We start from the raw sequence: 11,928 nt of genomic DNA, 5'->3' as shown, positions 1-11,928 counted from the left end.
GTTGGTTCAAATGTAGTTGTTGGTTCAACTGTAGTAGTCGGTTCAACTGTGGACGTTGGCTCAAGAGTTGTGGTTGGTTCAACTGTGGTCGTTGGTTCCAATGTAGTTGTTGGTTGAAGAGTTGTAGTTGGTTCAGCAGTGGTAGTTGGCTCTGCAGTGGTTGTTAATTCTGCTGTAGTAGTCAAGTCATTTGTTGATGTTGGCTCAAAACTTGTTGTTGGTTCAACTGTGGTGGTTGGTTCCACAGTGGTTGTTGGTTCAACTGTGGTAGTTGGTTCTAGAGTGGTGGTTGGCTCAAGAGTTGTTGTTGGTTCAGCTGTAGTAGTTTGTTCCACAGTGGTTGTTGGTTCAACTGTGGTTGTTGGTTCTACGGTCGTAGTTGGTTCTACTGAGGTTGTTGGTTCGACTGTGGTTGTTGGCTCAAGATTTGTGGTTTGTTCAGCAGTAGTAGTTAGATCCTGAGTTGTGGTTGTTGGTTCCGCTGTAGTTGTTGGTACAAGTGTGGTTGTAGGCTCCCGCGTTGTAGTTGGTTCAGATGTAGTTGTTGGTTCAACTGTAGTAGTCGATTCAACTGTGGATGTTGGTTCAACTGTGGATGTTGGTTCAACTGTGGTCGTTGGTTCCAGTGTAGTTGTTGGTTCAAGAATTGTGGTTGGTTCCGCTGTTGAAGTTGGTTCCATTGTAGTTGTAGGCTCCAGCGTTGTAGTTGGTTTAGATGTAGTTGTTGGTTCAACTGTAGAAGTTGGTTCAACTGTGGATGTTGGTTCAACTGTGGTCGTTGGTTCCAGTGTAGTTGTTGGTTCAAGAGTTGTGGTTCGTTCAGCTGGTGAAGTTGGTTCCACGGAAATTGTAGTCTCTAGCTTTGTAGTTGGTTCAGAAGTAGTTGTTGGTTCAACTGTAGTTGTCGGTTCAACTGTGGATAATGGCTCAAGAGTTGTGGTTGGTTCCTCTGTTGAAGTTGGTTCCACTGTAGTTGTAGGCTCCAGCGTTGTAGTTGGTTCAGATGTAGTTGTTGGTTCAACTGTAGAAGTCGGTTCAACTGTGGATGTTGGTTCAACTGTGGTTGTTGGTTCCATTGTAGTTGTTGGTTCAAGAGTTGTGGTTGGTTCCGCTGTTGAAGTTGGTTCCACTGTAGTTGTAGGCTCCAGCCTTGTTGTTGGTTCAGATGTAGTTGTTGGTTCACTTGTAGAAGTCGGTTCAACTGTGGATGATGTTTCAACTGTGGTCGTTGGTTCCAGTGTAGTTGTTGGTTCAAGAGTTGTGGTTGGTTCCGCTGTTGAAGTTGGTTCCACGGTAGTTGTAGGCTCCAGCGTTGTAGTTGGTTCAGATGTAGTTGTGGGTTCAGCTGTAGTAGTTTCTTCAACGATGGTTGTTGGTTCAACTGTGGTTGATGGTTCTATGGTGGTAGTTGGTTCTACTGAGGTCGTTGGTTTGACTGTGGTTGTTGGCTCAAGAGTTGAGGTTTGTTCAGCAGTAGTAGTTGACTCCCGAATTGTGGTTGTTGGTTCCGCTGTAGCTGTTGGTACCAGTGTGGTTGTAGGCTCCCGCGTTGTAGTTGGTTCCAATGTAGTTGTTGGTTCAAGAGTTGCGGTTGGTTCCGCTGTTGAAGTTGGTTCCACTGTAGTTGTAGTCTCCAGCGTTGTAGTTAGTTCAGATATAGTTGTTGGTTCAACTGTAGTAGTCGCTTCAACTGTGAATGTTGGTTCAACTGTGGTGGTTGGTTCCACAGTGGTTGTTGGTTCAACTGTCGTAGTTGGTTCCACAGTGGTGGTTGGCTCAAGAGTTGTTGTTGGTTCAGCTGTAGTAGTTTGTTCCATAGTGGTTTTTGGTTCAACTGTGGTTGTTGGTTCTACGGTCGTAGTTGGTTCTACTGAAGTTGTTGGTTCGACTGTGGTTGTTGGCTTAAGAGGTGTTGTTTGTTCAGCAGTAGTAATTGGATCCTGAGTTGTGGTTGTAGGTTCCGCTGTAATGGTTGGTACCAGTGTGGTTGTAAGCTCCCGCGTTGTAGTTGGTTCAGATGTAGTTGTTGGTTCAACTGTAGTAGTCAATTCAACTGATGATGTTAGTTCAACTGTTGTTGTTGGTTCCAATGTAGTTGTTGGTTCAAGAGTTGTGGTTTGTTCAGCAGTAGTAGTTGGGTCCTGAGTTGTGGTTGTTGATTCCACTGTAGTTGTTGGGTCTACTGTGGTTGTTGGCTCCAGCGTTGTAGTTGGTTCCAGTGTAGTTGTTGATTCAAGAGTTGTGGTTGGTTCCGCTGTTGAAGTTGGTTCCACTGTTGTTGTAGGCTCCAGCGTTGTAGTCGGTTCAGATGTAGTTGTTGGTTCAACTGTAGTAGTCGGTTCAACTGGTGACGTTGGCTCAAGAGTTGTGGTTGGTTCAACTGTGGTCGTTGGTTCCAATGTAGTTGTTGGTTGAAGAGTTGTGGTTGGTTCAGCAGTGGAAGTTTGCTCCCCAGTGGTTGTTAATTCTGCTGTAGTAGTCAATTCATTTGTTGATGTTGGCTCAGAACTTGTTGTTGGTTCAACTGTGGTGGTTGGTTCCACAGTGGTTGTTGGTTCAACTGTGGTAGTTGGTTCCAAAGTTTTGGCTGGCTCAAGAGTTGTTGTGCGTTCAGCTGTAGTAGTTTGTTCCACAGTGGTTGTTGGTTCAACTGTTGTTGTTTGTTCTACAGTGGTAGTTGGTTCTACTGAGATCGTTGGTTCGACTGTGGTAGTCGGTTCATTTGTTGATGTTGGCTCAAAAGTTGTTGTTGGTTCAACTGTGGTCGTTGGTTCTACAGTGGTTGTTGGTTCAACAGTGGTAGTTGGTTCCACAGTGGCGGTTGGCTCAAGAGTTGTTGTGGTTTCAGTTGTAGTAGTTTGTTCCACAGTGGTTGTTGGTTCTACTGTGGTAGTTGGTTCTACTGAGGTCGTTGGTTCACCTGTGGTGGTTGGTTCCACTGTGGTTGTTGGTTCAACAGTGGTAGTTGGTTCCACAGTGGTGCTTGGCTCAAGAGTTGTTGTTGGTTCAGCTGTAGTAGTTTGTTCCACAGTGGTTTTTGGTTCAACTGTGGTTGTTGGTTCTACGGTCGTAGTTTGTTCTACTGAAGTTGTTGGTTCGACTGTGGTTGTTGGCTTAAGAGGTGTTGTTTGTTCAGCAGTAGTAGTTGGATCCTGAGTTGTGGTTGTAGGTTCCGCTGTAGTGGTTGGTACCAGTGTGGTTGTAGGCTCTCGCGTTGTAGTTGGTTCAGATGTAGTTGTTGGTTCAACTGTAGTAGTCGATTCAACTGTGGATGTTGGTTCAACTGTTGTTGTTGGTTCCAATGTAGTTGTTGGTTCAAGAGTTGTGGTTTTTTCAGAAGTAGTAGTTGGGTCCTGAGTTGTGGTTATTGGTTCCACTGTAGTTGTTGGGTCTACTGTGGTTGTTGGCTCCAGCGTTGTAGTCGGTTCCAGTGTAGTTGTTGATTCAAGAGTTGTGGTTGGTTCCACTGTTGAAGTTGGTTCCACTGTTGTTGTAGGCTCCAGCGTTGTGGTTGGTTCGGATGTAGTTGTTGGTTCAACTGTAGTAGTTTGTTCAACTGTGGACGTTGGCTCAAGAGTTGTGGTTGGTTCCTTTGTTGAAGTTGGTTCCACTGTTGTTGTAGGCTCCAGCGTTGTAGTTCGTTCAGATGTAATTGTTGGTTCAACTGTAGTAGTTTGTTCAACTGTGGACGTTGGCTCAAGAGTTGTGGTTGGTTCAACTGTGGTCGTTGGTTCCAATGTAGTTGTTGGTTGAAGAGTTGTGGTTGGTTCAGCAGTGGAAGTTTGCTCTGCAGTGGTTGTTAATTCTGCTGTAGTAGTCAAGTCATTTGTTGATGTTGGCTCAGAACTTGTTGTTGGTTCAACTGTGGTTGTTGGTTCCACAGTGGTTGTTGGTTCAACTGTCGTAGTTGGTTCCACAGTGGTGGTTGGCTCAAGAGTTGTTGTTGGTTCAGCTGTAGTAGTTTGTTCCACAGTGGTTTTTGGTTCAACTGTGGTTGTTGGTTCTACGGTCGTAGTTGGTTCTACTGAAGTTGTTGGATCGACTGTGGTTGTTGGCTTAAGAGGTGTTGTTTGTTCAGCAGTAGTAATTGGATCCTGAGTTGTGGTTGTAGGTTCCGCTGTAGTGGTTGGTACCAGTGTTGTTGTAGGCTCCCGCGTTGTAGTTGGTTCAGATGTAGTTGTTGGTTCAACTGTAGTAGTCGATTCAACTGTGGATGTTGGTTCAACTGTTGTTGTTGGTTCCAATGTAGTTGTTGGTTCAAGAGTTGTGGTTTTTTCAGAAGTAGTAGTTGGGTCCTGAGTTGTGGTTATTGGTTCCACTGTAGTTGTTGGGTCTACTGTGGTTGTTGGCTCCAGCGTTGTAGTCGGTTCCAGTGTAGTTGTTGATTCAAGAGTTGTGGTTGGTTCCACTGTTGAAGTTGGTTCCACTGTTGTTGTAGGCTCCAGCGTTGTGGTTGGTTCGGATGTAGTTGTTGGTTCAACTGTAGTAGTTTGTTCAACTGTGGACGTTGGCTCAAGAGTTGTGGTTGGTTCCTTTGTTGAAGTTGGTTCCACTGTTGTTGTAGGCTCCAGCGTTGTAGTTCGTTCAGATGTAGTTGTTGGTTCAACTGTAGTAGTTTGTTCAACTGTGGACGTTGGCTCAAGAGTTGTGGTTGGTTCAACTGTGGTCGTTGGTTCCAATGTAGTTGTTGGTTGAAGAGTTGTGGTTGGTTCAGCAGTGGAAGTTTGCTCTGCAGTGGTTGTTAATTCTGCTGTAGTAGTCAAGTCATTTGTTGATGTTGGCTCAGAACTTGTTGTTGGTTCAACTGTGGTTGTTGGTTCCACAGTGGTTGTTGGTTCAACTGTCGTAGTTGGTTCCACAGTGGTGGTTGGCTCAAGAGTTGTTGTTGGTTCAGCTGTAGTAGTTTGTTCCACAGTGGTTTTTGGTTCAACTGTGGTTGTTGGTTCTACGGTCGTAGTTGGTTCTACTGAAGTTGTTGGATCGACTGTGGTTGTTGGCTTAAGAGGTGTTGTTTGTTCAGCAGTAGTAATTGGATCCTGAGTTGTGGTTGTAGGTTCCGCTGTAGTGGTTGGTACCAGTGTTGTTGTAGGCTCCCGCGTTGTAGTTGGTTCAGATGTAGTTGTTGGTTCAACTGTAGTAGTCGATTCAACTGTGGATGTTGGTTCAACTGTTGTTGTTGGTTCCAATGTAGTTGTTGGTTCAAGAGTTGTGGTTTGTTCAGCAGTAGTAGTTGGGTCCTGAGTTGTGGTTGTTGGTTCCACTGTAGTTGTTGGGTCTACTGTGGTTGTTGGCTCCAGCGTTGTAGTTGGTTCCAGTGTAGTTGTTGATTCAAGAGTTGTGGTTGGTTCCGCTGTTGAAGTTGGTTCCACTGTTGTTGTAGGCTCCAGCGTTGTAGTCGGTTGAGATGTAGTTGTTGGTTCAACTGTAGTAGTCGGTTCAACTGTGGACGTTGGCTCAAGAGTTGTGGTTGGTTCAACTGTGGTCGTTGGTTCCAATGTAGTTGTTGGTTGAAGAGTTGTGGTTGGTTCAGCAGTGGAAGTTTGCTCCAAAGTGGTTGTTAATTCTGCTGTAGTAGTCAATTCATTTGTTGATGTTGGCTCAGAACTTGTTGTTGGTTCAACTGTGGTGATTGGTTCCACAGTGGTTGTTGGTTCAACTGTGGTAGTCAGTTCCAATGTGGTGGCTGGCTGAAGAGTTGTTGTTGGTTCAGCTGTAGTAGTTTGTTCCACAGTGGTTGTTGGTTCAACTGTTGTTGTTTGTTCTACAGTGGTAGTTGGTTCTACTGAAGTCGTTGGTTCGACTGTTGTTGTTGACTCGGCAGTGGTTGTTAATTCTGCTGTGGTAGTCGGTTCATTTGTTGATGTTGGCTCAAAAGTTGTTGTTGGTTCAACTATGGTCGTTGGTTCCACAAAGGTTGTTGGTTCAACAGTGGTAGTTGGTTCCACAGTGGTGGTTGGCTCAAGAGTTGTTGTGGTTTCAGTTGTAGTAGTTTGTTCCACAGTGGTTGTTGGTTCTACTGTGGTAGTTGGTTCTACTGAGGTCGTTGGTTCACCTGTGGTGGTTGGTTCCACAGTGGTTGTTGGTTCAACTGTTGTTGTTGGTTCTACGGTGGTTGTTGTCTCAAGAGTTGTGGTTGGTTTAGCTGTAGTTGTTTGTTCCATTGTTGTTGTAGGGTCCATCGTTGTGGTTAGTTTCACTGTCGTGATTGGTTCCACTGTTGTAGTCAATTCTACAGGTGTGGTTGGTTCGGCAAGTGTAGTTGATGGCACTGTCGTTGTTAGCTCTACTGTTGGTGTTGCCACTCTAGTTGTGGTTGGTTGAGGTGTAGTGGTCTGTTCTACTTTTGTCGTGCTCTCTGTCGGACAGTCTGAAGATAGAGTGATATATTACTCCATTTGAATCGAAAACAGGTAATGAAAGGTAGCGGCTGATTTGAAATATCATTTCCAGTCTTTCAGCATGAATATCTGGTGAAATGTAAGAGAACTGAAACGTTTTATTTCTTCTTGTGAGTGTTGGAATGCAGGACAGGAGGTTGAGATAAAAATCTGTTGAAATATCAAGAGAACAAAAGATATAATCTCCGTTTTCAAAAATTGAAATGCTGGATGAGTTTTTGAGATTGACCCTAAATGTCGTGAGCTTAGCTTGTATTTTCAGGAATTGGACCAGTGGCCGGTTTCTATTTATAATGCTTGTGATCCAAACTTGCCCATGATCGTAATATAATCTTTTACAACGTTTGTATATTCTCCTACCTTTCTTCCACATCTTCCCATATCCTGTTGGATTGCTGCAAATGTAACTCTTCAGTGAACATTGACGCTTGCCATTTGTGACTTTGAACCAATATCCTTTACAGTCTGGTAATGCATCACACTGGCTCCTGCAAAAACGCTGTTTTCTCCCATAGAACGTTAGGATAGTGTTTTCAGGGCAGTTGCCAGAACTGAACACAACGTATGGACATGACTCTACTTCTGCAAATAGAGACGGTTTAGATGGATTTAGTTGTGAGAATGAAGCTCTAGAATCAGCTGGTTTTAATTGTACAAGTTGTAGTTTGTGACTGTCATGGCTGAGATGAATTCTTAATCTAGGTTTCCTCCAGGGTCTCAGTTTCCCCTCCATTACACTGAATTTTTGCTCTGTCAAAAATTGGTCTACTCGTCGAAGAAATCACTTGCAGGTCTTCAAGATGTAAGTGTCTCTAACTTCGATTTACTTGAACTTCCTACCAATCGATAACAACTTATGTTTACCGACATGTAAAAAATAGGTGTGCGGTGTTTGGCCATATTGAGCTCAGATTCATTGAGCTGTGCTGACTTATCTGGCTTGTCGAGCAGTGAACAATTCTTTACTGCAAATGTGTGATGCGACTTCGGAGACTGACCCAACATTATCCCTGTTTCGTTCTCAGGAGTCAGGGCCGTTCAAGTATTAGCCTCCTTATTTTCCAAAACTGTACGAAGTGTCAGTACCGATGGTCTCATCAATGGCTATGTTGCCACGTTCAGACTAAAATCATTTTCGGTGATGCCGGTAGTATTGAGGGGTTTCCACGAAGAAATTGAAAAGAAAATGTTGATAATTTGTGAGTTGGTCGTGTCTGCTTTTGATTTTACTTCTACTTACCTGTAACAGTTATAGAGCTGGTATCAACATTGAATCTTGCAGCAATTCGTGGGTTGTTATTAAGGTAATTCACTAACCCAGTACCAATTGATCCTTGTATGGTTGATGATTCTGCGGCAGAAATAAGCCTCCTCAGAAGAAGCCGGAATCTAATTCTAATACTCCCTTCCCTGGAATTAAAAAACACATGCAGTTGTCTTGTGAATGAAATTGGATTCATTTTTTGCATCCGCTTAATCTTAATAAAGTCATTAATGAGTGAAGGTCAATCACTAATTTTTGAATCAAACTTAAATTGATCGACCCAAATCAAATACATTGATACGGATAGACGTTCGTCATGAATAATTTTGTTTGAATAATTTCATAACCTTTGGCCGAATAGCCTGAGTAGAAATGGTGAATATTTGAGCACGTTTCTAAAGAAATTTGTATTGTTGCAAACAATCACTCACTCGAATCCAAGGATTGTTATTTCTTCCACGTCTTCTGCCAGGTCAGACTCATTGTATGAAGCATATAACTGAAAGAGATAGAAAGCAACTATTCGACATGTACTTCTTGGGTTCTAAATATATATGCTCATTTGCTAATGAAAATAATTGAAGTTGTATATACCCCTAAGTTTAGTTAAGTTAGTTAGGAGACAAACAACTCTTACCAAATAATTATTAATCTGAGTTATTGTATACTTGTATTCTCAGTTATCTAAACAGCCAACTAAATGCAATAAAGGCACCTCTACATACCATATCTAGGGACTCCTGTTCAAGTTGCACGTATGCATCAGATGATGAATTCAAAAGATCTTCAGTAAAGTTTTGCGTAAGGCTGAAAGAAGCCTCAAAAGACGTCTCTGTAAGGAAATGAATACGAACAATGAAACAAAGGTTAATGAAAATGTAAACAAAGCAAGATTATCGGTGCAGAGAATAAGCAACTAAATGAACATCTGTAAAGCAGTCTAATATTACACAAAAATGGCATACCATTTTCAGCAGGAGTAAAGGTCTCAACCGTTGTCATTGCTTGAGAAGTTGTTTGCTGCACTGTCGTAGTTGGTTCAGCTGTAGTTGTTGGTTCCAGAGAGGTTGTATCGACAGCTGTTGTAGTTACTTCTGCTAAAGTTGTCGGTTCAAGAGTTGTGGTTGGTTCAGTTGTAGTAGTTGGCTCTTGAGTGGTTGTTGGTTCCGCTGTAGTTGTTGGTTCCACTGTGGTTGTAGGCTCCAGCGTTGTAGTTTGCTCAGCTGTAGTTGTTGGTTCAACTGTAGTAGTCGGTTCAACTGTGGATGTTGGCTTAAGAGTTGTGGTTGGTTCAACTGTAGTGGTTGGTTCCACAGTGGTTGTTGGTTTAACTGTGGTAGTTGTTTCCGCAGTGGTGGCTGGCTCAAGAGTTGTTGTGCGTTCAGCTGTAGTAGTTTGTTCCACAGTGGTTTTTGGTTCAACTGTGGTTGTTGGTTCTACGGTGGTCGTTGGTACTACTGAGGTCGTTGGTTCGACTGTGGTTGTTGGCTCAAGATTTGAGGTTTGTTCAGCAGTAGTAGTTGGCTCCCGAGTTGTGGTTGTTGGTTCCGCTGTAGTTGTTGGTACCAGTGTGGTTGTAGGCTCCAGCGTTGTAGTTGGTTCAGATGTAGTTATTGGTTCAACTGTAGTAGTCAGTTCAACTGTGGATGTTGGCTCAGAACTAGTTGTTGGTTCAACTGTTGTGGTTCGTTCCACAGTGGTTGTTGTTTCAACTGTGGTCGTTGGTTCCAATGTAGTTGTTGGTTGAAGAGCTGTGGTTTGTTCAGCAGTGGTAGTTGGCTCTGCAGTGGTTGTTAATTCTGCTGTAGTAGTCAAGTCATTTGTTGATGTTGGCTCAGAACTTGTTGTTGGTTCAACTGTGGTTGTTGGTTCCACAGTGGTTGTTGGTTCCACTGTGGTAGTTGGTGCCACAGTGCTGGCTGGCTCAAGAGTTGTTGTGCGTTCAGCTGTAGTTGTCGGTTCAAGAGTTGTGGTTGGTTCAGCTGTAGTAGTTGGCTCTTGAGTAGTTGTTGGTTCTACTGTAGTCGTTGGTTCAACCGTGGTAGTTGGTTCTACCACGGTCGTTGGTACTACTGAGGTCGTTGGTTCGACTGTGGTTGTTGGCTCAAAAGTTGAGGTTGTTGGTTCCACTGCAGTTGTTGGTATCAGTGTGGTTGTAGGCTCCAGCGTTGTAGTTGGATCAGATGTAGTTGTTGGTTCAACTGTAGTAGTCGGTTCAACTGTGGATGTTAGTTCAGCTGTGGTGGTTGGTTCCATTGTAGTTGTTGGTTCAAGAGTTGTGGTTGGTTCCGCTGTTGAAGTTGGTTCCATTGTAGTTGTAGGCTCTAGCGTTGTAGTTGGTTCAGATGTAGTTGTTGGTTCAACTGTAGTAGTCGGTTCAACTGTGGATGTTGGTTCAACTGTGGTCGTTTGTTCCAATGTAGTTGTTGGTTCAAGAGTTGTGGTTGGTTCCGCTGTTGAAGTTGGTTCCACGGTAGTTGTAGGCTCCAGCGTTGTAGTTGGTTCAGATGTAGTTGTTGGTTCAACTGTAGTAGTCGGTTCAACTGTGGACGTTGGCTCAAGAGTTGTGGTTGGTTCAACTGTGGTCGTTGGTTCCAATGTAGTTGTTGGTTCGAGAGTTGTAGTTTGTTCAGCTGTTGAAGTTGGTTCCACTGTAGATGTAGGCTCTAGCGTTGTAGTTGGTAGAGAAGTAGTTGTTGGTTCAACTGTTGTAGTCGGTTCAACTGTGGACGTTGGCTCAAGGGTTGTGGTTGGTTCTACTGTGGTCGTTGGTTCCAATGTAGTTATTGGTTGAAGAGTTGTGGTTTCTTCAGCAGTGGTAGTGGGCTCTGCAGTGGTTGTTAATTCTGCTGTAGTAGTCAAGTCATTTGTTGATGTTGGCTCAGAACTTGTTGTTGGTTCAACTGTGGTTGTTGGTTCCACAGTGGTTGTTGGTTCCACTGTGGTAGTTGGTGCCACAGTGCTGGCTGGCTCAAGAGTTGTTGTGCGTTCAGCTGTAGTTGTCGGTTCAAGAGTTGTGGTTGGTTCAGCTGTAGTAGTTGGCTCTTGAGTAGTTGTTGGTTCTACTGTAGTCGTTGGTTCAACCGTGGTAGTTGGTTCTACCACGGTCGTTGGTACTACTGAGGTCGTTGGTTCGACTGTGGTTGTTGGCTCAAAAGTTGAGGTTGTTGGTTCCACTGCAGTTGTTGGTACCAGTGTGGTTGTAGGCTCCAGCGTTGTAGTTGGATCAGATGTAGTTGTTGGTTCAACTGTAGTAGTCGGTTCAACTGTGGATGTTAGTTCAGCTGTGGTGGTTGGTTCCATTGTAGTTGTTGGTTCAAGAGTTGTGGTTGGTTCCGCTGTTGAAGTTGGTTCCATTGTAGTTGTAGGCTCTAGCGTTGAAGTTGGTTCAGATGTAGTTGTTGGTTCAACTGTAGTAGTCGGTTCAACTGTGGATGTTGGTTCAACTGTGGATGTTGGTTCAACTGTGGTCGTTGGTTCCAATGTAGTTGTTGGTTCAAGAGTTGTGGTTGGTTCCGCTGTTGAAGTTGGTTCCACGGTAGTTGTAGGCTCCAGCGTTGTAGTTGGTTCAGATGTAGTTGTTGGTTCAACTGTAGTAGTCGGTTCAACTGTGGACGTTAGCTCAAGAGTTGTGGTTGGTTCAACTGTGGTCGTTGGTTCCAATGTAGTTGTTGGTTCGAGAGTTGTGGTTTGTTCAGCTGTTGAAGTTGGTTCCACTGTAGATGTAGGCTCTAGCGTTGTAGTTGGTTGAGATGTAGTTGTTGGTTCAACTGTTGTAGTCGGTTCAACTGTGGACGTTGGCTCAAGGGTTGTGGTTGGTTCTACTGTGGTCGTTAGTTCCAATGTAGTTATTGGTTGAAGAGTTGTGGTTTGTTCAGCAGTGGTAGTGGGCTCTGCAGTGGTTGTTAATTCTGCTGTAGTAGTCAAGTCATTTGTTGATGTTGGCTCAGAACTTGTTGTTGGTTCAACTGTGGTTGTTGGTTCCACAGTGGTTGTTGGTTCCACTGTGGTAGTTGGTGCCACAGTGCTGGCTGGCTCAAGAGTTGTTGTGCGTTCAGCTGTAGTTGTCGGTTCAAGAGTTGTGGTTGGTTCAGCTGTAGTAGTTGGCTCTTGAGTAGTTGTTGGTTCTACTGTAGTCGTTGGTTCAACCGTGGTAGTTGGTTCTACGGTGGTCGTTGGTACTACTGAGGTCGTTGGTTCGACTGTGGTTGTTGGCTCAAGAGTTGAGGTTTGTTCAGCAGTAGTTGTTGGCTCCTTAGTTGTGGT

General features: G+C 44.0%; 1 protein-coding gene across 1 annotated transcript; it reads right to left on the bottom strand.

Moving 5' to 3' along the window:
- Window positions 1–2,804: 2,804 nt before the first annotated feature.
- On the bottom strand, window positions 2,805–6,771 carry LOC135491629 (uncharacterized; the record flags this gene model as incomplete). The annotated part of the gene is made up of 4 exons (XM_064777601.1): window positions 6,759–6,771; window positions 6,053–6,367; window positions 3,921–4,207; window positions 2,805–3,353 (listed from the first exon to the last, which is right to left on the bottom strand). Coding segments are annotated over exons 1-4 (1,164 nt in total), but the record flags the coding sequence as incomplete, so codon positions are not given.
- Between the last annotated feature and the right edge of the window lie 5,157 nt (window positions 6,772–11,928).

The sequence above is a fragment of the Lineus longissimus genome, chromosome 7, assembly GCF_910592395.1.
Source record: "Lineus longissimus chromosome 7, tnLinLong1.2, whole genome shotgun sequence".
NCBI classification, from domain to species: domain Eukaryota; kingdom Metazoa; phylum Nemertea; class Pilidiophora; order Heteronemertea; family Lineidae; genus Lineus; species Lineus longissimus.
Note: the sequence above shows the minus strand (reverse complement) of the source record. Positions and strands in the feature narration are given on the sequence as shown.